Source organism: Drosophila santomea, chromosome 3R, assembly GCF_016746245.2.
Source record: "Drosophila santomea strain STO CAGO 1482 chromosome 3R, Prin_Dsan_1.1, whole genome shotgun sequence".
NCBI classification, from domain to species: domain Eukaryota; kingdom Metazoa; phylum Arthropoda; class Insecta; order Diptera; family Drosophilidae; genus Drosophila; species Drosophila santomea.
In genome coordinates, this window is record NC_053019.2 from 27,422,373 (window position 1) to 27,447,495 (window position 25,123).

Here is a 25,123-nt window from a genome sequence, read left to right on the forward strand (position 1 = left end):
AAAGTTTACAATTCAGTGTTACAGAAGTAAAGTTCCGAGGTTGAAACTATAAATGTTTTATATTCAAATGAACATATAAATTCTAAAGTAGTAAACTGGAAATTAGGTAACATTGCTTCGCTTTTATAAATTGGTTTACTACTAATTCCCAGGTATCCCCTAGTCCATAGATCCACCAAGAAGTGCCTCGCATTCTTACTTGTCTTAGCTGGAAAAGCATGAAAACCACACGCAGCAATTATTAATTCAATTATTTTAGCGCAAACAGCCACCTCAGACTAGCAGCGAGAATCCTTGAATGCGAGAATCCTGCAGGACCAAGACCAAGGAAGCTGTGCGGCATAAATGAGCTCTCTTTTCAGAGCGAGTGGATGAAATAGAGTAGCACAAACACAATTAAGACAACAGGGAACGGGAAATGGGAAATGGGAAATGGGGGAGCCAAAGAATGAAAGGCGAGCAAATAAAGTGGCAAATTTAATTAGGAATCAGCAGAGAAAGCAGAGGATCCGCACTTCGAGTCGGGGAATACCTGATGATGGCCCACATCACACGCCGGACATGTGAATTAATAACAGCATCCGTTTCCGGCAAAACGGCGAAAAATGTCGACCACTCGCACTGGCACTCGCACTGGCATTATAATAATAATATTAATAATGAGTGGCCAAAAAAGCAGACGGCGGCCAGCGTGTCCGTAACAACTTCCGGAATGAAGTTGGCCGTTTTACTGTCGCAGGAAAAGTTTCCCCCGGGGGCAGCAGCAATATAAAGCTATGCCGAATGTAGGTAGGTAAATTGTGAATTGTAAAGTGCAAAAGTTTCCCAAGTCGGAGTCACCTGCTCGGGTTCCCAAACTACGGGCAGGCGGAGGCAGGAATCGAAACAAAGTCCCTTTTGTTTCAATTCACGTCCAGGACAATTGGCCGTGATCCAGACAGGAAAAGCAGAACGGGCAGAACCGAAGCTCATCAGGCATCAAGGTATAATTTGGCCTGGGACTATTTCATTTTACGGCCAAAGTGGCGCATTTGCATAAAGTTTTATTTTCTTTGACCCGCACTTGGGGATTCCTTCTTTGACTTGCGTTCGCTCGTCCTTTTTCCTGGCTGATTTCCATTTCGTCTACTTTGTCGCCAGGAAGTGATTTCCTGCAGCTGCAGCAATTGAAATTCAATATCTTTGCCGTGGACTTGGGTGGTGGGAAATCCCCAGGGAAAGCATGGGCATCGCTTAAAGCCGTGGATCAGCTTTAACAAGTGTTTGCACCACACACATCAGTTCGCCACATTCTCACATCCTTACATCCTCACATCCTTAGAACGTCACACATCAGTCAGCCTCCGAATATCCTGGCAAGGTAATTGGAAATCAAACAAGCAGCCAGCGACTCCCTCGCAAATCCTTTCAATTGCTGCAATTTACTGGATAAATAGGATCAAAATCGAATTTAAATGGCAAACAAATTTTTCCTGATTTCGATTTTGTTGACAGAACTTTTCACTTATGCTGCTGAATAAGCAGATTATGCCGACAGGGGTTGTCTATTGGATAGGATATATAGCACACCTCAAGTCCACACGGGGTAAATAAATCCCTTAGATGGATGTTGTAACTGAAACATTGATGTATAGCGTATTAAGTGTAATTCAAACACCTTCAACTTGTGATTCAACCATGGAAAAGGAAACATAACGATTGAAACGATTGCGAGATATTTTAATTAAATTTCGCATTTGCACTTGAATGGTTATCTCTGTGGCAGGCAAAACTATTTACGTGCCTTGAACAAAAGTGAAATCATTCGATTTTATTTATTTTCACTCGAAACTGAAAACTTTTCCTCGCTTTTCCCCCACCCCGCCGCTTTTGAAAAGAAAACTTGCGCAGAAAGGCAACCGAAAACTTTTAGAGAAAACTTTCTTGCCTCTCTCCTCTTCCACAAACATAAACAAGATTAATTTCACATGTTTTCCAGGGGTGGCGAGGACTTTTCCGAGAGGGGAAGTGGGAGGGGGAATAGAGAGCTGCTCGAGTTATTACTTTGATTATGTTTATTCTAGTCATGAAATCCAAATGCCCGTTTCATGTGCACTTCATTTAATAAACCCAAGCCGCCAAGTGAAAGCGCGAAATGATTTCCATGGCATTTTTGTCTGCTCGTGCAAGTTTTGCTCAACTCGTGTGATTAGCCAAGTGAAAAAACAGGAGATTAGGCAACTATTTCCAACTTCATTTGCCTATGGATAATGTGTTGGATCATGTGTCGTACCTCATTACTTATTCATTTTCGAATTTAATGAGGTGGGTTTGAATTTCCTTTTCAGAGTTATTAGTACCACCTAAACTTCGATTATCTTTAATTGAATCGCTTGGGATTTGAAGGCTGAGAAGGGCAAGGCAAAGCTCTTTAATATGGCCACTAATCTAGACGCCGTCTGTGATCTCTCCACTATCTGACAAATGCTGGGCGAATTTGGCCGTCATCCAATGCGATTTTCGCCATCCTATGGACCACATCTATATCCCAGTCGGTGCGATCTGTGTATCTGTGGCGACTCTTAAGTGCTTTTAATTATGTCCACTTAAGTCTCAATATCGCCAGCTTCCGAAGCGCGCAAATCACACAGAACCACACACATTGCAATTCCAATGGAACAGGAAACTCGGTAGAAACAGGGGAAGTCGGAGGAACTGCTCGGCGCACTCTAAATAAAGCATAACAATTTATGAAATTTTAATTTTTACACTTAATAACACGCCGAGTTATGGGCGCGCCAAGTGCAACGGGCCAAGCGAATTCGCCCAGGAAAAGTGCGAAAAAGTGAGAAATGGGGGATGGGAAATGGTTGGGGGGCACTTTCCTATAGAGACATCAATGTGAGACGAGCGGGCAGGTGGCCAAACCTCCGGGAGTGGCACAAATTGCGGTGCAACTTGTGTGGCATCAACCGCAGACGTTGGGCGCAATTAGAGACGCCCGATGCCTATATATTTTTGGTTCCCGTGGACTCACGGATTATGCCACAAGTCGAGTTGTCTCACTTTCGGAAAATCAGCCAATGCCAAACTGGAACAAGCGATTTAAATAGCTTACATGGCGTTACACACAGAAACCATACAGATATATGAAATAAATAATAATTACAAGCATTTCTTGTTTTTTGCAACGCCGTGTTGAAATTGAAAAGCAGGAGAACACCCACATGAAATATAATACAAACAGATTTGTCGCACCCCAAACGAAAAAATGCAGTTCTTGCGCGAACTGAAAATTCGATTGCGGCTCCAATTCCAAGTGCTCCAATCAAGAATTTTCAATATCCATTAAAGAGGGCAACGAATTGAAAATTCTTGGCGGAGGATTGAGTAATATGTTTTTCCCGTCTGTTCCTGATCCACTCTACTATCGCCCTACTCCGTTCCCGGATGAACGTTTAACAATTTTGAAAGTTCATCTGCGTATGGTTGGACTAATTCTGGCTGGGATCGCTGGAGTTGCTGGAGGGGCTGGAGTCCATGTGCAATGCCCTGGACTGGATGTCATTCGAGATCTCCACGGCGTGGTCGAGATCGCTCATCATGCTGGCGATGAGACCCTGGTGCTGCTGTTGCATTTTGGCTTGGATGCGCCTGCTCTCCTCCGCCTGGCGAATCATCAGCGACTTGAAGAGGTTCTTCTGAAGCTGCAGTTCGTCCTGCACAAATCCTGGTCTCTTACATTCCGGCACCGGCGTCCTGATGCTTTTCGGCACACTCAAGTGCTTGGTATTAGGTGGCGCTTTCTGTTTGACTGCGGATGCCTGGCCTTTGCTCACCTGACTGCTTCGCTTGGCAGCCACTTTGGCATCGTAGCTGCGTCGGGCTTGGTAGGCACTCTGGGTTTTGGTGGCATTGGCATTGTTGGTCACTTGGCTGGTAATCAGCTTCGGGATTCGACTGGGAATCCTGCTTGTCGTAGGCTTGTTAGTTGGCTTCTTCTCCAGATGCTGTCCAATTTGCAGCTCACTCTTTATAGGCAAAGTTAGCTGTGGAATGGGATCTCTGCGCCACATTTGGTGATGAAGCTTCACGAGATCAGGACTACTGGTGCACCGATGAAGTGCTTCCACGACCTTCTCCTGTGGCCTGGGGTTCTCCGCCTTCGGTGGATCCAACTTGGTTACCCAACCACTTTGTGCTGTGGCCAATCTCACGGGCGTCACCTTGACAACAGCTCTTTGCGGCGGAGCCAGAGAAGCATCCTCCATGACCAGTTGAGAAGTAATCCCAATTGGCTTGAGTGGCGGAGCAGAGATCTGCATGACCATGTTGGCTGTGTGATCACAGATCATCGTCTTCGACTGCTCCAGTTTTTGCCGGAAGCGACCCATTATGACCAGAGGACCCAGTCCTGGTTGCGTGTTTGTACTGGTAGACGCATCCTTTCGTTCCGGACATGTAATCTGGTTTCTCTTCTGGACCGCTTCCTTGGTCAAGGCACTCAAGCGCAGCCGCATCATTTCCAGTCTCTTCCAGTCATTCATCTATTGGGTATATTTAATTATAGTTTAAATACTATCTCGGAAGATAAACACCAACCACTGGCGGCAGAATAGGTGTTTCATTTAGGCAGTATCCCGACTTGAACTCGCCACCTCCAATATTTTGTAGTTCACTTAGGAACGTTAACTGCTCTGTTTCTCCGGCCATGCTTAAACGAATTTCGTGTAGATATTTCAGGTATCGAAAATTATCTTTATTTTCAGGAATTTATTTGTTGTGTGATGTGTAGGTTAAAGGAATGGAATGGAATAGGAAAGGCATGTGAGTTGAACCAACAACGACTGACATTTGTGGAATGAGTATGTTTGCTAGGAGTACTAGCGTACACACCATTGTCGGTAAACTACACTGGGGAAAATACAGAGCGCGCAGTGGCATTTGCTTCCATTGATTTGACCACTTTCATTTGCCATCCTTGATCCGCTAGTACCATTTTTTCCGAGTGCATTCCACATGCAGACGGAGAGTCTGACAAATGCGCCGCTCGTCGCCGGAGCGTGCCACAAAAGGTACGGGCAGTCGAGCGTGGAGCTGGCAAACAAGGAGCCCAAATAAAGTCCACTCCATTACCGGCAGGACATTCGTCCTTTCGCTGTACGTGTGTGGGTGTGTGTGAGTATAGACCGTCTGGAAATTTGTCTTGGGCGCTTGTAGGTGTGATTTGTTTTTTAAATTTCAGGAGACCGGAGAAGCCGGCCAATTTGTCTCCCCCATTGGGTTGACTTTTTATTTGCAACGGAGTCACGTAGCGTTTTCACTTGCATACTTGCGACATGCGGCAATTTTCCACTAAATTTGCCATGTCAAACATATTTCGGACTTACTTAGACCCGCAGCGGAGGAAAGCAGAGAGAGAGGCCTCATAAAGAATTCAAATTAATACATTAACAGCTACAGCCAGATAAGCGACCTTCGGGGAGGAAAGTACATAAATGCTTGGCTCACAGCGACAGGTAATAAACGGCGAGTCGTTCGTGCCAAAGTCTCGAAAGTTTTGCTCCAAGGCAATTTGCCTCAAGTGGCAATTCGGGAGCGTGCCAAGTGCCTTGGTAACGGTAACAGCCCACGGATTGCGAGAACACGGCACATGGGCACAAGTGGGTTAAGGCGGGGCACTCAGCACTCAGCGCTCGGCAGTCAGCGGTTAACCGCCTGCACCACAAAAGGTATTTATCTCATTGTGCAGATTAAGAGCTGCTCTCAAATTAGGTGAGTGTCGTCACGTGACACAAGATGGGATCTAGATGCGACGAGGTTGGAAATAAAGAAAAGGTGGGTGGTTTGGCTGGGCTTTGAAAGGATATCAATGTAAAATGCTTTAGCTTGCACTAAACACGTCTTAAATTGGTCGCACAGCTTACGTAATTACTGTTCTGTGCAGCTTATTAACTTCGCTTTTGACCTACATTAACTTTTTGTCGATTTGGGAAAGTTTGAATTTTCTCGATTTTTTCTTTAAAAAATTTATATTTTTAAAGGTTTTTCACCATATTATCTATAAAAATGTTCGCACAGCTTAAATAATTTCAGTTTTATGCATCTAATTATCTTAGCTTTTGAACGAAATCAATTTTTTAAAAGTTTTCGAAAATTTGAATTTTCACGATTATTTCATTTTTTGTAAGGGGTACCATCATCAAAATGTGAAAAAATCGCAAAATTTTGACTTTTCAAACCGTGAATGCCATCCGATTGGAAATTTTACCACGAATTAAGCGATGTATGCCATTCCATATTTGGTCTTCTAGTTTTTTTGTTTTGATAAAAATACTGATTATTTTCTTGCGAAAAATCAAGTTGAGCATCAACGGTGTAAAATTGAAATTGGGCATACAAAGCTCAACACCCTTGGAAACCTGTGCTCCATTCCCACTCCGCATTTGGTAAAAGCAAACCAGACTCCGCTGCGGTTACACTTCATAAATTGAAAGAATTATGAGCCGTGACCCAGACGGAAGCGGAATGCAATTCAGGCGAAGTGGCCAGGACACAATGAGTCCGAAGGACGGAGGTCAACAGGTAATAACGGTTGCACGATTGGATGGCCCTGACAATTTCCGCAGGATTTACAGCCCCAGTGGGAAGGGGCAATATCGGATATCGGATTACAAGGATACACTTTGCTTTAAGTCCCCCTTTTTGATGGTCGGACAATCGATGCTAGTTGCGCATTGATTTTCGCTGATTTCGAAGGAAAGTTCAAGAGTCGCGCTGGCTGAAGTTCAAAGGCTTGGCTTTAATTGAGTTGCCACTGGGTGGTTCATGCATATGCAGGGCGCAATTAAAAGTGCGCCAAGAAAAAGCGAGAAAGACAAACACGGGCAGTGGAAAGCTCCTTGGAGGGGTGGAAAATGTCTGCGAGTGACTCAAGTCAAGTCTCGAGTCTCCTGTCTGTTGACATTTCGCGGTATGGAAAAAATTAAATTAAAATGCAAATTAGGCATTCCTGCCGCGGAGTCTTGCTTGCAGTCTGCGATTCCCCTTTGCGGTGCTTGGTTTTTCCTTCTGGCGTCTTGGGCAAAAGTGACAAATTGTTGTAAACACTGCAAGTTACGTATACGCCTCGTGGGACGCCTCGGCAGTCACCTACGAAAAGCGGGCTTAAAGGGGCGAATAGAGACGCTGGAGAAGCTTCACCTATTGTATACATATTTTAACACAGCCAAGAAGTGCCAACTTAGGGCCAAGATGAATGTTTTTATTTCTGCGCCTTTCGCAGTTCTCCGTTCGTCCTTCTTTTCTGCGGTAAATTATGCAAAGTAGTTGCGTAATGCTCTTGTTACAATAATTTAATCTTGTAATCTGTTTCTGTTCGACTCCCGGCAAGTGCCATAAATAATTCAGCTGGCCTGGAGGGAAATATCCTTGGATGGAATCTTTGCATTTTTAATTTCAAGGTAAACAAGCGCAGATAACTTCGCCGCCAGAAACGGAATCCTAATGAGCCTCTCCTCAAGGTGACTTTCTCTACTTTGGATTGACATCTCAGCGAAGGCTGAGCCAGTTAATTCAATTTCCGCAAGCTGAAACAAAAATAAAAGAAGAGTTCACAAAGTTTATCCACGCAACCCCTTTTTTTCTTGCTTCCTGGCGAAGGATTTTTCGGGGAAAGGGGCACTAACGAACCCCATTTGCGGCTGGCTAATTGTGCCATACGCATCCTTTGAAGAGCTTCTAAGGAACTCACCATTATGCTATCTGTTGAAAAGTGCCTTCGTTAAAGGTATTCTTAAATTCACAAATTTTCCAAGCTAATTATTCCCTGTGCTTCCTGCAAGAATCCTTTCGCAGGATCCCGCGTCAAGCCAGGACCATAAATCAGCTGTCACAAAATGTAAATCCACCGGCAAAAAAGAAATCGCAGACAATATAAAATTTCAATAACATTCCCGGCGTGTCTTGTCCTTTGGCACAAGGTGCACATGGAGCAGCCACACAGTCGCACATCCAGAGGCAATAAGGATACGGTTCCCTTTTTTGGGCGGAAGGAGCTGGTAAACAGGATCCTAGCGGAAGCAATACACGTTGACACGTCGCACGGATACAAAATGTGGCGCTGTTAGTTCCGCACTTTCGCCGGAGACAAAGGACTAAGGACGGCGGCGTAATGTAACGGAAACTCTATTGAATTGCGATAAAAATCGCGTTTGCCAGCGAGCACCCTTTGAACCGCCCCGACCCTCGTCCTTTTCGTCCTTGGGCTGCAGCAGACACGGGTTTAGCCGTTTTAAAGCATACTTTGCGGCTTGTCAACAGGCGGCGAAATTTATTGCAAATGTACGCCAAAAGAGTTGCAAGAAGCTACAGACGACTGTGTGTCTAAACGGGTAGTGTGCCTATAGCGAAGGACTTGTCTTTATATGTTCAATAAATAAGGTAAAAGAAAAAGTCAGTAGAAAAGTAGTAGAACTGAATTGTATACTTTTAGACACGTTTTTATGCCATTTGAAAGTACACACATCTCCTTTAAAACGCACAACTTTTATAAAAGTGCAACCAACATTCGTGGTCTTCAGAGTGGAATGCTTTTCCCGCTGACAATGTTATCGTTACGGTTATTGATTGACATTTTTTGCACTGTGCTTGTCGCCACAATTCCTTCCCCTTAACCCTTTGTCACCCCAGCAGCACTGACATTTGGCAACGACGGCCAGGGGTTAAGAGAAAGCGACAGCTGGTGCTCTGGTTTCCAGCATTGGTTTGTGTTTCGATATCGCAGAAGAGTGAAAACCCCAAGAAGCAGTTATCATCTGGGGCAGGTATTCCAAGACCATTTTCCTTTTGCGTCCATATGGCCCGCCTCTGGCTTACACGCACATCCTGTCAGCAGCAGGACCTTCCAGGACCAAAGGACCGAAGGACCATTCACATCACCTACACAATGCGAGCGGAGACGCACAATGGCCACATCAATTGTGCATTTCATTTAACTTGCCACGCCCGTGTGACTTTTAAGTGTTGCCTTATACGCTACACGTACATCACCCCCTAAAAGCCCCCGGAAAATTTCCCCTCCCCCACCCCTGTAGCACCGAGTGCTGGACATGACAGCTTCTGCATGAGCAACTCGCTCTCTAAAACTGCCCCTATGGCAAACATGTTGCTGCCAAAAGGCCGAAAGGCCGAAAGCCAAGGCCCGTACTCTGCAGCCTTTTAGGTGTGTTTAGGTATTATCTTGTGCTGGGTGTGAAGGGGTATTGCTGGTGGCGAGCATGTGGCATAAGGCATGTGGCATGTGGCCCCACCCACTGTACACCATCCATCCACCGCCCACAGCAAACTTTGTGTGCGTTTGTGTCATTGTTAAATTTTGCGCTCGAACGATCTGCAACGGATGACATCCGTATGGCAGGCAAGTTACTTTTTGATTTACAGTATGCTACTTTTTATACCCATTACTTGGGCCGCGGTGCGGGGTATATGGATTAAAGGGGGAATCAAAAATAAATTACTATTATTATTAACACAAAACTTGGATATATCTTGATTATATCTATATCTAAAGAAATGGCATTACCTTTAGAAATCTATAGAAAGTAGTGGGAATCTAAATTGCCTTGAAGGACTCTGCACATTTCTAACTTGTTCATCAAACGCCTGGCTGCCCCGCCTGACCCCTGACCCCGGACCAGCTTCCTGACCCCGCCGTCCAAGCCCCGAATCCCGAACTCCGAATCTCGATCCGGATCCCGATGCGGAGCACTCGTCCTGTCCAAGGTGCAGCAAAGGTTGTCACAAGTCGCCCGCCTGTCGTTTGCTGCTTGTTGGTTGTCGGTTGTTGGCTGTCGTTAGCATTTGGTTTAAATTGCGCAAAATGCGTGTAATTGCTGGAACTGACGATTGAATGAGCCCGTGTATTAGGAGGAGATGCAGACCGAGATGGAGATGGCAGCTGGAAGCTGGTCCGGTGGAGATTTAAAGTTTCTGATTTGATTTGAGGCCGAGCTCTATCGTGTATCCTTCAATCCGGAGACCCCTTCTCCAATCGACCGGCTGACTGTAGTAATTATGAGCGCATTGTTGTGCGAAAAATTGAGTTTCAGTTTCGGAGTTTTCGAGTTTGTTTAGAGCTAAACTTGTGCCGCACTACTTGGATTCTGTGGATTTGGATGTGGATGGGGCTGGTCTGCATCTGGAAGTGGACTCTGGCAGATGTTTCCGTTTCCGCTTCGGGCTGGCAGCAAAGTGAAAGTGTCCGGAAGGCCAGAGAAAGCCGAGTAGTGGCTAGAGAAACTTAATGCTAGAGCCATTAGAATGGGTTCAAATTACATTAAGAAGAGGAGTTTGTATTGAGAGGCTGTGCTTTACTTGATTCATAAAGGGAAAATGTAGCTTATTCATCGTACTCTTATACCTTATACTCTTTTTATTGAATACCCTTTCCTTTCAAATATTCCCATTTCCCATTTTCGGTTTCACTTCACGCTCAAGTAGGCGCAATTAAAAAACTCCTTTCCCTGCTGCACTTTCCATTTTCTCATTTCCATTTGCATGTGCAATGCCTGTTATTATTGCTGTTGATAAAAGATTGCACAATGTTTACTCGCACCACCCACACCCACACACCACCGCCCACTGTGCCACGCCCCCCTTTAACCCACTGCATGGCAGCATTTTTCGCAATGGGCAATGCAAATTTGCGGCCGATGCGGTAATTGCCGCTCATTATGGTCAGGCAAATGTGGCCATTGCCATTTGCCAGTTGGCCGGGAAGTCGGGAATCCGGGAATCCGGGAATATGGCCCGAACCCGGCTGATAAGACAAATGCAGCATCCACCTGCCACGCCCACGCGGTCCAACGCCCCCCGTTGCACTCGCTTTTAATGCAATTTTTACATTTCGCCCGCGCAAAAGAGGAACCGGTCCATAAGTCACTTTAATGGGCTTTCAATGAGGTGTGCCCCGGGAAAATGGCAAATGCATTAATGGCATTTTAATGTTGAGGTATTCCAATGGGCCTGTGTTCTGCTACCCCCGCTACCAGGTAAGGGTTAATGGTAAGGGGTAAAGGGTTAAGGGTGGCCTGGAGTTTCAGCCATTTCTCGTAAATTACGAAAAACTGAACTGCTTTAAATGACCATAAAACAGTTTGGGGGAAAACTTTAAGCCACAAAAAGGTAGTTGTCGCCCGGGGAAAACATAAATTATTTTGAGCAAATGCCGCAGGAATTTTGTGCTTGCCAAGGAAAAGTTAAGAAGCCAAAAAGTGGTATATATATAAAATTTTGGGAATCATTTTCCATGAGATTTATTGGGGAGACTGTACGGTTAACCGAGGTTCGCTGGAATTTATGTGACTGCGTTTGTCATCTTGCCGGCAAAAGGAATTCGAAGGATTCACACCTCCGAAAAATATGCATATGGCTATGGGAAAATTCCCCAAAAGCCCCAGACCACATGTCCGATTTAATTTGCTGGAAAATTTAAACAATGAAAAGCGAAAAGAGGGGGCGGCATAGGAATTAATTCCCAGCCACGGAATGAACTTTGACACCTCGTGCAGCAATTTTGCGGTGGACAAACCTTTTTGGGACTTTGCAACTTTCATGCGAATCCCATTCGCTTTTTTCGGTAGCTATTTTGTTTTTTTTTTTTTGTGGGTTTAATGAGCCAGGACCGATGTCGACAGCAACATTATTATTCCAAATAAAAGCGCATTATGCTGGATTATCAACTCAAGTCCGGAGTAAAATAGAGCGCGTCCCATATGGCGAGAAAGGTAGGAAATGCGAAAACTTAATTTCCATCTGGCACGCCATGTATGAGGCATTCGCATTCCACTGTCCTGGCCAAAGGACATGGGCTACGGGACACGGGACACAGGACAGGGGACACAGGACATGGGACACGGGACACGGGACACGGGACACGGGACACGGGACACTTGACCACTGCCACCCCCCTCGGTGGGTTTGGCTTAATGAATGTGCCGAGTCGTCCTTTCCACATTTGGCTATCCTGTCCTCGCCGCTTTGCAATTAAATGTGAAAATGTTGAAAATAATTTGCATTACGTCCCTGGCTTATCGCCTCTGCAATTAAGGTAGTTTCTGGAAGGGTTCTGTTTGCTCCGCAAGGATGGGTGAATGATTTTTTGGGGAATTTAATTACTGCAAGGATTTAATTATGTCATCCCCAAAGGAGCTTAGTGCCGCATGTCCGGCGAATGAAATTAAAAACACACGAAGATGCCCAGAATCTGGCAAATTGTCCAATGAGTCGTCCGTTCAGTGTTTTAACTGCCAGCAAATTTGATCTGGCTGCAGGACAAAGCCCAAAATCCACACTCAATTTACCTGCATTGTCCTGGCTGCAATGGCTGCACTGCACCTCCTTTGTCCACCGATTTTATTGGCGGATTTTCGCACTTGAGAATCTTTTTCATCGCATACCCGTTCGTTTATTTTAAATGCAATGCAAAAATCGCACGCTGACAATGAGCGGAAATGAATTATGTTTGAGCCCCCATCACCATCACCTCACCTCTCGCTGGGAATTTTTGGACCTGCTCCTCCTCTTCCTCCTGCATTTCTGGATTTTTGTACCACCGCTGAGGTGGCGCTATATTGTGCCATTGTGCAGCATTGTGCGAGTGCATTTCGCGTTGCACAGTCACAGTTTATTGTTGCCACGCGGAGGCAGACAAATAAATCAATGACAGCGCGACTTTATTGTTTCGCTCACAGAAATATTGCCTTTATAATATAAAACAGCGGCCAGGCACTCCGCCCGATCGTGCCCGGCTGATAAATAATAAAATACCTATAGGGAGCATCCCCCAGGGAGTTGGGGATCACCATCTCGGCCTCCCTTCATATACATATACATATATATTAAATGGGCTGCGGTCTGGCCATCTATTGACAAATTTTGAATGATGTACGGCAATAAAAATCCATTAATTGTGGCGCGCGAAGAGAGCACCGAACCTGATTTTCCCATGGCGCTCAAAAGGGTTTAAGGAACCACTATAGCTGATATTTAATAATAGGTAGCTTAAAATAACAATACTATCTATTCAAACACCAATCCATTACATGTAGGATTCCATGAGATGCCTTTTAAAGTGGTTCATCACTTGGCAAACTTTACGACTTCCATCTCGTAGACTTAAATAGGGAAAAAACGCAAACCTCAAGCGGATCCCGTCCTTAATCCAACTAATACGACTCAATTTAAACACCGCTAAATCAACAACTGCCACTCAGGAGGAAAGTCTGGGAAAATGCGAGGAAAATGCGAGGCAAGTGCCGAGAAAACCCTCTCCGACTTCCAGCTCGTAGATTGAATAAACTGTGAGTAAAATTAAAAGTGCCACAAGAAGCTGCAGGAGGCGGGGCAACTTCATCCGAAGGACGAAGGAAGAAGTCAGCTGGAGCAAATTCGTACACCTACAGGACATCCGCCCACTCGAACATTTTGAACAAGTTCCATCAGAGTGCGCCACATTTTTACGCTTCTTTTGGTTCATTTTCAATGCATTTAACTTGAGTGACTCTTTAATCCTTGTAAGTATCTTAGCGGAAAGGAAGAGCTCCTTTCAGGACCCACTCCCCTGCTCCCCTTGGCATCTTTAGCTACAATATTTATTTACCTTGCGCCTTTTGTGCCCACGTGCAGTTTCTTCGCTTTTCCTTCATCTATACGAGTATTGCCCGAGACCTCGACTTCCTTTCCCAATTTCGCTGTCGTCGCTTTGCAGCTACGTGTCCTGAGTCCTGAGTCCTTGAGGGCGCACGAGCAGAGGGGGCGGGGCTGTCTGCCACTTGGCATATTTTAAATACATTTCATGCGCTCCTGAGCTCGGTTTTCTTCTGCTGCCAATGCTGCCGAAGCTGCCGCCTTCCTGCTCGAGGATATTTACTTCTTGAAAATATGTTTACTCGTGTTGTGCATATTTTAATCGTTTACTTTGCCACAGACTTTTTCGGCAGTGCCTTCTTCCCATCCTCCCATCTTCCCTTTGCCCGGCGTCTGTTCTATATGTCTTTCCTGTTTGAGTTACGTTTAAGTTAAATAAGCCATGCGAGTCCTTTTCCTGCTCCCCCCTCCTTTTCGACTAATTTAAGCCGGAATTTAAACTGGCAAGGGACAGAGATTCCTTCACTTGCTTGATTTTTCTTGCATTTTTTCCACATATTTACTATAAAACCATACAAAATGCACCACGCGCACAGGTGTTTGCCACTTTTCTGTCTGCACACACTCCACCCATGGGTGCGTTATCCTTTCCTGATGAATTCTAATGAGCTGCAGAAGATACGAGTATCGCACTTTTATCCCCGGAGCCTCCAGGCGATTCGTTAGCTCACGAGATGCGCTTCGACGCGTTTTCCTTGCTTGGATTGGAGGTATGTAATGCTGACTGAAGGGGGAATGGTTCTTTAAAGCGCACAAAGTTTGGCTCACAAATAGCCAGAGGCTCCTCCAAGCAGTTGTCTGCCAAAGTTGGTCCTTAAATGTCTGAGAAACAGTGTTTCAACGGGGCTAGGAATTTACATGTGCACAAGTATGGCATTCATTGATGCTTATCGAATATTAAAGGTAATGCCCATCCAAACTCATGCAGCGAAAGTCTTCACCCCTTTGGCGATTCCCTTTGATTGCTCAGTTTGTCGTAAAACTTTGAGCTCTTCTGCCACTTCCACTTTAACTTCCACTTCAACCCCACTTTGGCTTTGATTCCCGGGGAACGCCTGTTGAAATTATTTCAATTAAGTTTCTTACAAACCAACCCCTCCTTCCCTCGAAATTCTGCCCCGGAAAAGCTGCCTTGGCAACCTTCCGCAAGGACTTTCTTTCATTAGTTGCGCTTGTTTTTGTTTCGCCCCGAAAATTTATTGTCAGGTTCGATGGCTCTGGCAAAGTTTTTATTGCACGCGTGCGGATTTTGCCTCTTGTTTGCTGGCTTTTGATTATTCAAATTAAGCTTAATTGTTAAGGTGGCCAGGCTTTCATTGCCGGCCGATGGGCCATATAAGTATTGCGTTTATTGGGGCAGCACTTTGGTTTAGTTTCGATGGTGCAGAATGGCTGCAGAAACTAAGTTTGAACTCCACTCGCTGCTGTTTGTAGTTGGAAGCCTCAAAAAGCGGAAACGTTTTCAGTGCCAAATATTTTTTGCTCTTGCCGCCAGCATTTTGCGGTGTACCTTTTTGTGACACTCCTCCTTCCGGCGACCACTCTCAAATGAGCGCACAAAAAGGGCTCTTTTTGGGACTGTCTTAGGACGAAGCGATACCCTTTATTCTGACATTGGAACATTAGTTATATAAGTACTTAGCACAATACCCATTTGATTGTTTGAATTGTTCCAAATCAATCAAATGCTATATTTATCCCATTAGTTTTGGACATGACATAATCAACCATCACATAGCATAATCAATGGCACCCTGTTACTTAAATATAATTTATACCATTATCAAACACCCCAAGACATTTAAACCATATACCCCTGCACAAATACAGGGTATTCCCGAATGCAGTCGAGAAACACACAATGTTGACCAGCGGGAATGGCGCGAAATTCGTGCATTAAATGGAGTGAACTTCCGGTTGGTGAAAGCTGCGGCATCGAGTGCCGGGATCCTCCAGCGAGGATATTTTGGCAGGACGAGTAGCCGGCGAGGGATGGATGGTAGATGGAATCAACTGGCGAATTTATGCCCACTGGCCAATAATCCATTTTTAGGGCCATCAACCAAACCGAAATATTGGCTCATCCATTGTTTCCGTGCTAATTGTTTGGGACTACTTTTGCCAGCAATTTGCCATTTGCCAGTGAAAATCCCCGCCTTTCCACTCTCAGTGCCGCCCACTTTTCTTTCGATTTTTTTGGTTTTTTTTTTTTTGGCTTTAGGGGGACGGGGAAGGTGGATGGATTTGCGGGCACAGCTGCTGCGATGGCTTGCAATTATTTTGCAAACAATGAAATTGTTGCTGCGTGTGCAAACATAAAATCAAATTGTGTGTAGGTGTGTGCAGCTGTTGCGCCACAGATACAAAGATACGTATACAAAGATACGGGGACCGAATACACACACACAGCTTGGGATACAAAGATACTTGTGAGGTGTCGCATCTGCCGGCGAACATTTGCCTTGATTTGATTTTACCTATTTGGGGGACTCCGCAGTCCATAGATATGCAAATTGCTTGTCGGCGGCATGGCAGGTGATGGCTCCATAAAAACCATATAATCAATATGCAACCGAAACAGAGAAAGAACACAGGGAACCTGTGCCATTACGCATTTACTTCGAAGTGAGCAAAGCACTGCAAATGAATTTAAATCAGCCCGGGCAAGGCTGCGATTCGCTAACAAAGTGCAAATCGAGCGAAATAAATCACGGCCCATGCGACACGGAGCCACAAAACTTGCGATCTGGCTAAATTAATCACGTGGCCATACATCAAAACAAACAGATCATGACAAATGCAGAGCGCAAATCGAGCAGGAACTCCTACTTTTCCTTTTCCCTTTGTCGAAGACACCTCGTTCATAGTCCGCCACTGAAACTCCTTCATTTGGCTACTTCATTGAGTTTGGATACTCTTCTTGAAAAATCTTATTCAGATGATACTGAACGTATTACTCATAGTCCGTTCATTTCATTAAGAGGGCATTCATCATTCGACTTTCTTCAGTTATTTTTCCTGCTATGCTGCTGCTTTAATTAAAATAATTTTTACGTTTGCTGGCTGCGCTTTTTCCACGTGAAATTCCACCGCAGAACAAAGAGGAGACCCAGACGACACAGCATAGCCGTCATGTTCGCTTGTCTAGAAATGTGTCCTCCACTGGCCAGGTTTGCAACCAACACCAACTCCATTATCATCCCAGCAACCCAGAATCCCACCATCCCGCTGGCGTGTCCATGTCCATGTCCATGCCCATTCCCAAGCCCATTCCCATTATATTCCCTGTAAAGTCCCCGAGTCTCCGAGTCTCCGGCCAATGCCAACGCATAAATTATGCTTCGTTGTCGTTTGGGGAAAAAGTAGCAGATCCAACTCCGTCGGAGGTGTAAAAAGGTACCAAGCACTGAGTACTGAGTACTGAGTACTGAGCACTGAGCACTGAAGAAATGGAAGACTTGCTGCGGGAAATTTCTTGGCAGGCAGAAAATAGATTTCGCCGTCTAACTGACTGGCTGGCTAGCTGTTTGGCTGTTTGGCTGCCTGGCTGGTTGGCTTCATTGTCCGAGGCGCAATGGAGTTTTAATTGTCCAACGGGGCCACATAAATTTGAGCTGCGCGATTTAAGATTTTCTAAAACATTTGAAGTCAATCTATCGCAGCCTCTTAATGGTCAGCCAGGTGCCAAGAGAAGAAGGGCCAATTCCCTCTTCACCAGACAAGACCGCAAACACAGAAAACACCGAAACACATAGAAAACACACAGAAAACACAATTTGTCTGTGCAGAAACAGAAGTTTTGGCCAGCAGCCAGCAGTCAGCAGCCAGTAGACAGGAGACAGGAGACAGGAGAACTCTTAAAGTGTAACCAAACCGCTGCGAGAGAGGGAAATGTTTTGCATTTCAAATTGCATTTTAATCGCATTTCAACCTGAAATGCCATTAGACATAATTCGTTTAGCTGCATTTGTCATTGGCCCAACTCTGTGCTCTGTACTGTGTGCTGTGTGAGCCCTTTGCTATTTGCTGTCCAAATGCCCTGGCCAAATCATTTCGATATGGCCACATTTGGGCGGCTCACTACGGCGGAGGACAATTGACGAACGTCCGCACACGTAAATCAACTTTGGCATTGATTTCCACTGGATGGCTGAACTGGACTGGGACTGGGACTGGGACTGGCTGATTGCGATTTGTATGCAACTGTCCGGCAGATTATGCAATCAGTCCACTCCCCATGTCAAATTCAAATTCGTCCGTAAACTCGGCCGTAATTGATTGTGAGCCATCGCCATCGTCCACTGTCCACTGGCATTTAATCAATTTATGCCCGGTGCCCGAATTGTCAGTCGCCCTGTCGAGAGTGCTGACTGAGTACGTCGCGAGTATCGAGTACTTGTCGATCGATGCCGGTGCACTGCACCCGATGCTCTGCCTTGGCACCTGTCACCACCTCCCACCGAATGATCGATCTGTCCACCTCGAAAAATGCCAAATAACTGAGAAATAAATACAATGTTAGAAGCACTGGGCTAATAGCATCACTAACTGGTATCTCCTCTATAAAAAGGTGCTTAAAAGTATTCGAAAATAATATTCCTTCCACCCTTTTCAAACACCATATAGTTATGTGAGTATTAATATTTTAAGAAATTTTCCCATCGAGTCTCTGCTATCTCGAGACCATCTTTACCCACTGTGAATAGCTGGGGGCAATGTCTCTTGGTTTCTTTTCTTTAACTTGCACAGGTATAAATAGACCACTCACCTTGCGGATGAAGGTGTTGAAAGGCAGGTCCATCGATTGATCGGCCGATCGCTGGCACATCTAGATTTAGATTTAAATCAGTCCATCGCCATCGATTTTCCCGCGCTGACCCTGAGTGCGGCAGAGACATGAATTCCTTTCTTCTTTCACGATTTATATGTGCGTTTTTGGCCGGCCAGCTGCTCGAAAAACTCAATTTCCTGCGCGAGGACTGGGGTGCCCATCAAATGCTTTACGACGGCAGACCGCAACTTGAAATTTAACACACGTTGTACACACTGTTGACCCCCTTGGTCTGTCTGGGTTGCTACTTTTTCATTTTTCACATGTAATGTGTGTAATCAAAGTAGCAAAATCCAAATCATATTTCCTTCATTGACCACAAAATGTGGGCGGCCAACCCTTTTTGCCTTGCTTTTGCAACCCACACACATTCATCTTCGGTGCGCATATAAAACATTTTACTAGATTTATACAATCAATGCTCTCCGCCTCGGAACATTTCTTAACCTTGTTGGATACGTTTTTTTTTTCTGCTTTGCTGTGGGCAAAATTATTGGTCTGCGCATATGTAATCATCTCTGTGGAAAAGTAGAGGTTTGTTGGGCCGAGGACACACCATAAAGTGCACACAATCAGATCGAAATTCGTTTTTAGGTACAACTCCTTTGAGGCTGTTATGTAGTATGAGGGTGTATGCGACTGTCTTGGGTTCGCTTCATGGTTGTGGGTTCATGGTTCAGGGTTCAGTTGATTCCCTTGTCATCCTGGATTTCCTGTGTAGGACACTGGCAGTTCCAGCAGGCTGGATGGGTTTGCATTTGGCCACTTGATAGTCAGCAGGACTTTTTCGCATATGTCGGCAATTTTTTATTTATTGACATTGCGTTTTATTAAAAGGTGTTGGACGCTAGAATGGGCAACTTCAAGGTTTTACTTCAATATATTTATAGCGTAAAATATGTTTTCCCCCGGGGGAAAATTCTATATTAATACAGACTATCAGTCAACTTAAACAAAAGGTAATTTTGAAGTGGTTTGTAACTAGCAAAACTGCCGAGTCAGATGGTTCAGGATATGGGGCCAAAGGTCTGACACCAACACGTCGCTTGGCGGTGGGCGAGAGTTCATTATTAAAAGTTTTTAAAAGCAGATAAGTGCACAGACTGATAGAGATACGAATATCCCAGCTTGGCAAACAACGCAGCCTCATCCACACGCAAAACAGAAGTAGCACTGAGCAAAATTTTCCATTTTAAACTAATTTAAGACTATATGCATAGGGTGTTCCCTGACGTAAGATTCAATTGATTACCAAAAAAGCCAGTTATAAATCCTGCATACTTTGTTATTCAATGACCCAATTTTAATTAGCATTTTCTTGCAGTGCAGTGAAGCGATAACGATAGCCCCTGCTCGGGCGCCACTTCACCTCTAATTGAAACATTAAGTTGCACATCACGTACGCGGTGTCAGACACTAGACGCCACCAACGGGTGGCCGGGAATCAGGATGGGAATCGGTGGGGATGGGGGTCACCTAGGAGTATGCTAAAATGCGGCTGCGGTGGCCTTTGGTTTTACCTTGGTGCTGGAGCAGATGCCCCTCCTTACACCCCCACGACTTCCAGGGACTATCAACCACTCAGCACTTTATTTTTCCGTGTTGGCATTTTAAAAAGGCATTCAAGCTGAGCTCCGTGGGTTTTTGTTAAGTGTGCAGAGTGATTATGCCGGAAATTTGTTTGTCTATGATTTCGTAGAGGTTCCCTTTGCCGGGGGCAGGCAGGGTCTGATGAAGATCTGCCGGCTTTCGCGTATCCACTCGGTCATCACTGTGGGGAGAGATGGAATTAGAGGGTTTTGAATTCGGGTTAACGACTAACACCATCAGCTCACCCCATTTGGAGCCCACAATCACTGGACAGGATGCGTGTCTTGTGAGCGGATCTCCATTGCCATCCGTATCCAAATTGTACCAGAAGATGGCGGTTCCAGCCTGGGGATACACAGAATATCCCACGTTTCCAAAGACGGTGGCTCCTCCTTGTTCGACATCACTCAACTGCAAAGTGTGGCACACTTTTATTAATCATTATTATTAATAATACCTATAAGTACTCACATAAAACAGCACAGTGGCAATACGATCGCCCAAAATTATCGATTGGCGACTACGTGTGCCAGTGTAATTACTAGACGCAAAATCAAAGTAATCCATGTGCAGAAAATAGTGTCCACCTATGCCGTAGTTAATCACCTGCAACATGCATAAGTCTTAGTCACATACTCTTTTCTGTCTTATTTAGTAGACATGTACCTGAAAGTCTTCAGAATCAGCCAAGTCAAATCCAGTCATGTCCACAACACGCCTGGTGATTCTCCTGGTCAGATCGTTACTCTCCTTTTTAAGCCAATGGCCCTTGGCAGTTCTTCCCCTGTTCGTTTTGGGTTTTGTTTCCCTATGAACCCTGGTGTTTTTCATATTCTGAGCAGCCTTGCTTATCAACATGGATATTTCTCGGGCAGAGAGCACTTCGTGGTATAGAACCACATATGGATCCAATCCGATTTGCTCGGTTTTGAGTGGAGCCAAGCGAAGGAATGGAGTCGTGGTGAAGTTATAGAAACAGTGCAGTCTAGTGGAGCTCTCATGGGGTCCGTTGCAGCTCAATTTGAACGCATTTGCGACTGGAACATTCTGCTCCTTATTATCCTTAGGGAATGGGTTTGGTTGCCTCTCAATAAGGTCCTGTGTGCTTTTCCACAGGCGTAGAAGACGCGCATCGTAGGGCTTAAGTTTCAAGCAATTTTGCAGCAGGGGCAAGGCCTTTGAATAGTGTTCTAAATAACTAAGGTTAGCTTGGGTATAACTAAAGTTGCGACAACTAACTTTCTTTGAAGTGGGACTCGGCAAGTAATAATAGAAAATCCACTTCATCGATTAGCAGGTGCCTTGGGATGAATAGACGTTCCTCTTGGAGGCGCTGAGACACTTCCTGCAGCCATTGAACAGCTTCCGATGGTCTATTTTTCATGGCAAGGTGATCAGCTAGTGAGAGAATGTCTGCAGAACTCATGCTGGCACTTTAGATTAAGCTAAGTAAGAAAACTATTTATTTGTAAACTTTATAAATGGCACTCACTTGTACTGCTTGCCATTAATGTTCCCATTAATAAAGTCGCCAGATTTTAGGTCATAGAGACTCTGAATGCGATCTATTCCGGCGCATGCCTCCCATAAGTCGAGTTCTGTGGGAAGCTCATTCTTCCAGCTGTCAAATGCTTTTATTTGGGAGATCCCCACTGGCTGCTCCATGTACTTGCCCCACTTGATCCAATCCTGATGCAAACGTCGAATGAGTGAAAAGGCATTTAGTGGATTGGACAGATAGGATATAGCATTCCGCCCCCCTTTCTCGTTTTCCGCACGCATCACTGTGATTTGACTAAGGAAATATGTTACCCAAAACGTTTAGATTTGTGACTTGCCAGACTTACCTGCGTATTATTTGCAGCTTCTGCTCCAGGGCATTTGTGTAGTTATCGAGGTTGTCTATCAGTTTCCTTTCCAGCTCCAGAAGTGGCACCATTGTCACCAGTGACAAGGAGTGACTCCTCTCAAGAGGATGTTGTCCAAGGACCAACGTGCTGTGAAACAGCAACAAAAGTAGATATCCTGGTAAAATCCGTTGCATGTTCTTTGATGCCATGTATTGCCGTAATTGTGAGTTTTTAATTTGACGTTTATTCAGGCCTACTAAATAAATAATATTTCTTATAAAGCTTGTTTCAAACTGTAATATTTCTATAAAGTGTATTTAACAGTGCATAATCCAAAGAATGCACTAGAATTTGTTGTGAGGTTTAGCTTTCCGTTAATTCAAGCTGAAGGTTTTAAGCAGGGCCTAATGAACATCTGGCCTCGTTCGCGAATCCACTCCGTCATCACTGCCAAAAGGGTACAAATGAAGGTAAATCGAGCTAGAAGTTAGCATTCTATTAAATCAAACCCCATTTAGAGCCCACCATTACGGGGCAAGCAGCGTGCAGAGTCGAGGGATCACAGTGTCCATCGGTATGAAGGTTGTACCAGAGGAGTGCTGTTCCCGCTCGAGGATAGATGGTATATCCCGACATGGGAAACACCGTGGCTCCACCCTGTTCCACATCAGACAGCTAGGGGTGTAGAAAAATGCGAGGAGTCGTAAGAAAAATAACCAAAATAAACTTACATAAAACAGAACTGTAGCAATTCGGTCTCCAAAATGTTTGGCCAATGCGACTTCCTTGTAAGGGATTTTTGTTAAGTTAAAGTAGTCCTTGTGCATGTTATAGTGGCCACCAATACCATAATTGATTATCTGCGTTTGCCAATTGGTTTACACTAAGTCAAGGGCCTCAACTTGAAACTTACCTGAAACTTTTCCGCTTCCTTCAAATCGAAGCCCGTCATATCGCGTATACGCCGTGTAATTCGTTTGGTTAGCTCGTTTAACTCCTTCTTAATCCAACGAGCCTTGACGGTCCTCAACCGCTTAAAGGTTGATCCTTTGGCTTGGAAGACTCCGCTAGCTTTTAAATCAGAAGCAGCTAGTTCTATTAGCTGTGCGGATTCCTGTGGAGAGAGCACCTCATGGTATAGCACCACATAGGGATTCAATCCAACTTGTTCCATTTTCAGAGGTGCAAAACGAAGAAATGGTGTGGTGCTAAAATTATAGGAACAGTGGAGTTTAGTAGATGTGTTAAGAAAGCCCCGGCAACTTAATTTAAATGCCATTTCTAGAGCTTTTTCAGGTTGTTTCTCTTTTTCAATTGTGCCATTAGTCTGGTCTCTTATCAACTTATTAATTTTATGACGTAGTCGTATGAAATAACCTCTTTGGGGCTCAATCTTTAGGCACCTTTCAACCAAAGACAGCGCTTTTGAATATTTATCTAAGCGATATTCGTTAAGAGCTGATATCATTAAAGGTACAATGACTTACTTTCATTTAAATGGCATTCTGCAAGTAGTTTTAGAACTTCTAATTCTGCTATTGACAAGTGTGGTGGTTCATTCTGAAGACGATTGACAGCCTCTTGCAGCCATTGAATACCTTCCAGTTCAGCTTTCCTCTTAGCAAGGTGATAACCTACTGCAAAAATATCCGCAGAACTCATGCTAAAGCTGAAAAAGTTTACCAAAATTAGCGAGTATGTAAAATGAAGAGATTTCCCAAAACTCTTGATAATACATACTTGTATTGGCAACCGTCTATTTGTCCCTGTATAATGTCTTCAACCTGCAGGTCATAAATGCTTTTTATGCGGACAATGCCGGCACAGGCATCGCACAAGTCGGTGTTTGTGGGAAGATCTGTCTTCCAACTATCAAAGTTTCTAATTTGAGCTGTGCCAACTGGCTGGATCATATAGATCCGCCACTTGGGCCAATCCTGATGTAATCTTCGGATGAGGGAATGAGCATTCAATGGATTGGACAGGTAGAACATTGCATCTTTCCGCCCCTTCGCGTTCTCTGCCCTGAGAACTGGAATGTAACTAGAGCAGAAAAAGTTGAATGATTCAATAAGTCACACTTCACAAACTCATCACCTTCGTAAGACCTGCAGCTTTTGCTCCATGACATTGGCATAGTCCTCAAGGTTGTCGATCAGCTTTTTCTCCAGTTCAAGAAGTGGTGGCATTGAAGCCACCGATAAAGCATGGTGTTGCTCCAATCTATTGCCCCAAGTTGGAGCGAGTATTAGCAGCAGGTTGAGTATAGATACTTGAAATTGCCTCCATTTTGAGGTCATTGAAACCTTGAACCCTTTCTTGAAAATAAAGTTCCAGAATATATAAAAATTTATTGTGTCAAGATCTATTGTTGCTAGATCTACTCGGATGCCAAGATTATCTGTAAATGTGTATTTATTCCCATGTTTATAGAAGTAGAAAACCTTTTTCTTATCTTGTGCTTATAATGCAAACTGCCAAAATTGGCTGACATCAAACGGTATTTGGCAGGGTTTTCCAATTCTTGATTTTGATGAACGACTTTGAGTAAAAACACCTCTAATTATACCACTCCGGAATGTTGAGACTTGATTTTCAATGGTTCTTATCGCTGGGAAAGTGAGTTTAATTGACAGCATTATTGATTAGTTGACTTTATTGAGTTTCATTGCGGTCGTATATTATCACTGTCTGAAAATAGTTTCGCTGAGAATCACATTCGCTTTTTGAGGCAAGGTCTTCTGAATAGCTGTTCGCGCTCCCGAATCCACTTGTTGCACACTGCAAAGGATTGCATAAGAAATACAGATCACAGGTGATAGGTAATAAGACGTCGAGCATACCCCATTTGGAACCCACTATAACGGGGCAAGCAGCATGAAGGGTTTGAGTGTCGATTTGACCGTCGTCCTTGAGATTGTACCACATTATGACGGATCCGCGTTGCGGGAAGATGGCCTTTCTAATGTTTGGAAACACGGTGGCGCCACCTTGTTCTACATCCGTCAGCTGGGGATAATTAGAAGTAAAAATAAATGTAACTTAAGGCAACTATATTTTAGTTACTTACGTAGAAGAGTACTGTCGCAATGCGGTCGCCACTCATGGCAGTCAAATTGGAGTTCTTGAAGCAAAATGAAAACCGATGATGATAATACTTATACGT

The 25,123-nt window shown here is 44.5% G+C and overlaps 4 protein-coding genes across 8 annotated transcripts in view; all 4 read right to left on the reverse strand.

Moving 5' to 3' along the window:
- Window positions 1–3,153: 3,153 nt before the first annotated feature.
- On the reverse strand, window positions 3,154–4,812 carry LOC120452934. The gene is made up of 2 exons (XM_039637415.2): window positions 4,582–4,812; window positions 3,154–4,526 (listed from the first exon to the last, which is right to left on the reverse strand). The coding sequence occupies exons 1-2, from the start codon at window positions 4,690–4,692 to the stop codon at window positions 3,474–3,476; spliced, it is 1,164 nt and encodes a 387-aa protein (XP_039493349.1). The 5' UTR covers window positions 4,693–4,812; the 3' UTR covers window positions 3,154–3,473.
- A 15,276-nt stretch (window positions 4,813–20,088) lies between these two features.
- Window positions 20,089–22,166, reverse strand: LOC120452923 (prolyl 4-hydroxylase subunit alpha-1-like). Its single transcript, XM_039637387.2, has 7 exons — window positions 21,955–22,166; window positions 21,600–21,902; window positions 21,347–21,540; window positions 20,774–21,297; window positions 20,579–20,713; window positions 20,353–20,518; window positions 20,089–20,288 (listed from the first exon to the last, which is right to left on the reverse strand). The coding sequence occupies exons 1-7, from the start codon at window positions 22,164–22,166 to the stop codon at window positions 20,203–20,205; spliced, it is 1,620 nt and encodes a 539-aa protein (XP_039493321.1). The 3' UTR covers window positions 20,089–20,202.
- A 15-nt stretch (window positions 22,167–22,181) lies between these two features.
- On the reverse strand, window positions 22,182–24,471 carry LOC120452926 (prolyl 4-hydroxylase subunit alpha-2-like). 3 transcript variants are annotated; one of them, XM_039637393.1, is made up of 7 exons: window positions 24,055–24,471; window positions 23,698–24,000; window positions 23,445–23,626; window positions 22,871–23,394; window positions 22,689–22,817; window positions 22,467–22,614; window positions 22,182–22,404 (listed from the first exon to the last, which is right to left on the reverse strand). In XM_039637393.1, the coding sequence occupies exons 1-7, from the start codon at window positions 24,255–24,257 to the stop codon at window positions 22,337–22,339; spliced, it is 1,557 nt and encodes a 518-aa protein (XP_039493327.1). In that variant the 5' UTR covers window positions 24,258–24,471; the 3' UTR covers window positions 22,182–22,336. The 3 variants fall into 3 exon arrangements, with proteins under 3 accessions (XP_039493327.1, XP_039493326.1, XP_039493328.1); XM_039637392.1 differs by having other exon boundaries at window positions 22,467–22,632; XM_039637394.1 differs by lacking the exons at window positions 23,698–24,000; window positions 24,055–24,471 and having other exon boundaries at window positions 22,467–22,632; window positions 22,871–23,165; window positions 23,445–23,576.
- A 124-nt stretch (window positions 24,472–24,595) lies between these two features.
- The window catches only part of LOC120452925 (prolyl 4-hydroxylase subunit alpha-2-like), a 30,602-nt gene continuing 30,074 nt past the window's right edge, over window positions 24,596–25,123 (reverse strand). For all 3 annotated transcript variants that reach the window (XM_039637391.1, XM_039637389.1, XM_044006355.1), the window contains exons 7-9: window positions 25,028–25,081; window positions 24,801–24,966; window positions 24,596–24,738 (exon numbers count right to left, since the gene is read on the reverse strand). In XM_039637391.1, the coding sequence (XP_039493325.1) occupies window positions 24,671–24,738; window positions 24,801–24,966; window positions 25,028–25,081 (288 nt within the window). In that variant the 3' untranslated portion in view covers window positions 24,596–24,670. The remainder of the gene's footprint in view (window positions 24,739–24,800; window positions 24,967–25,027; window positions 25,082–25,123) is intronic.

What these genes read in the sequence shown, in the direction of transcription:
- LOC120452923 (XM_039637387.2), bottom strand. Translation starts at nt 22,166, where the DNA reads ATGGCATCAAAGAACATGCAACGGATTTTACCAGGATATCTACTTTTG. An exon ending in ATTAATGGCAAGCAGTACAA is followed by an intron (nt 21,541 to 21,599) that starts GTGAGTGCCATT and finishes CTTAATCTAAAG; the next exon opens with TGCCAGCATGAGTTCTGCAG. An exon ending in CTGATTCTGAAGACTTTCAG is followed by an intron (nt 20,714 to 20,773) that starts GTACATGTCTAC and finishes TGCATGTTGCAG; the next exon opens with GTGATTAACTACGGCATAGG.
- LOC120452934 (XM_039637415.2), bottom strand. Translation starts at nt 4,692, where the DNA reads ATGGCCGGAGAAACAGAGCAGTTAACGTTCCTAAGTGAACTACAAAAT. An exon ending in CACCTATTCTGCCGCCAGTG is followed by an intron (nt 4,527 to 4,581) that starts GTTGGTGTTTAT and finishes TATACCCAATAG; the next exon opens with ATGAATGACTGGAAGAGACT.
- LOC120452926 (XM_039637392.1), bottom strand. Translation starts at nt 24,257, where the DNA reads ATGACCTCAAAATGGAGGCAATTTCAAGTATCTATACTCAACCTGCTG. An exon ending in AGAATGCCATTTAAATGAAA is followed by an intron (nt 23,395 to 23,444) that starts GTAAGTCATTGT and finishes AATATCGCTTAG; the next exon opens with ATAAATATTCAAAAGCGCTG. An exon ending in AATGGTGGGCTCTAAATGGG is followed by an intron (nt 22,405 to 22,466) that starts GTTTGATTTAAT and finishes CCCTTTTGGCAG; the next exon opens with TGATGACGGAGTGGATTCGC.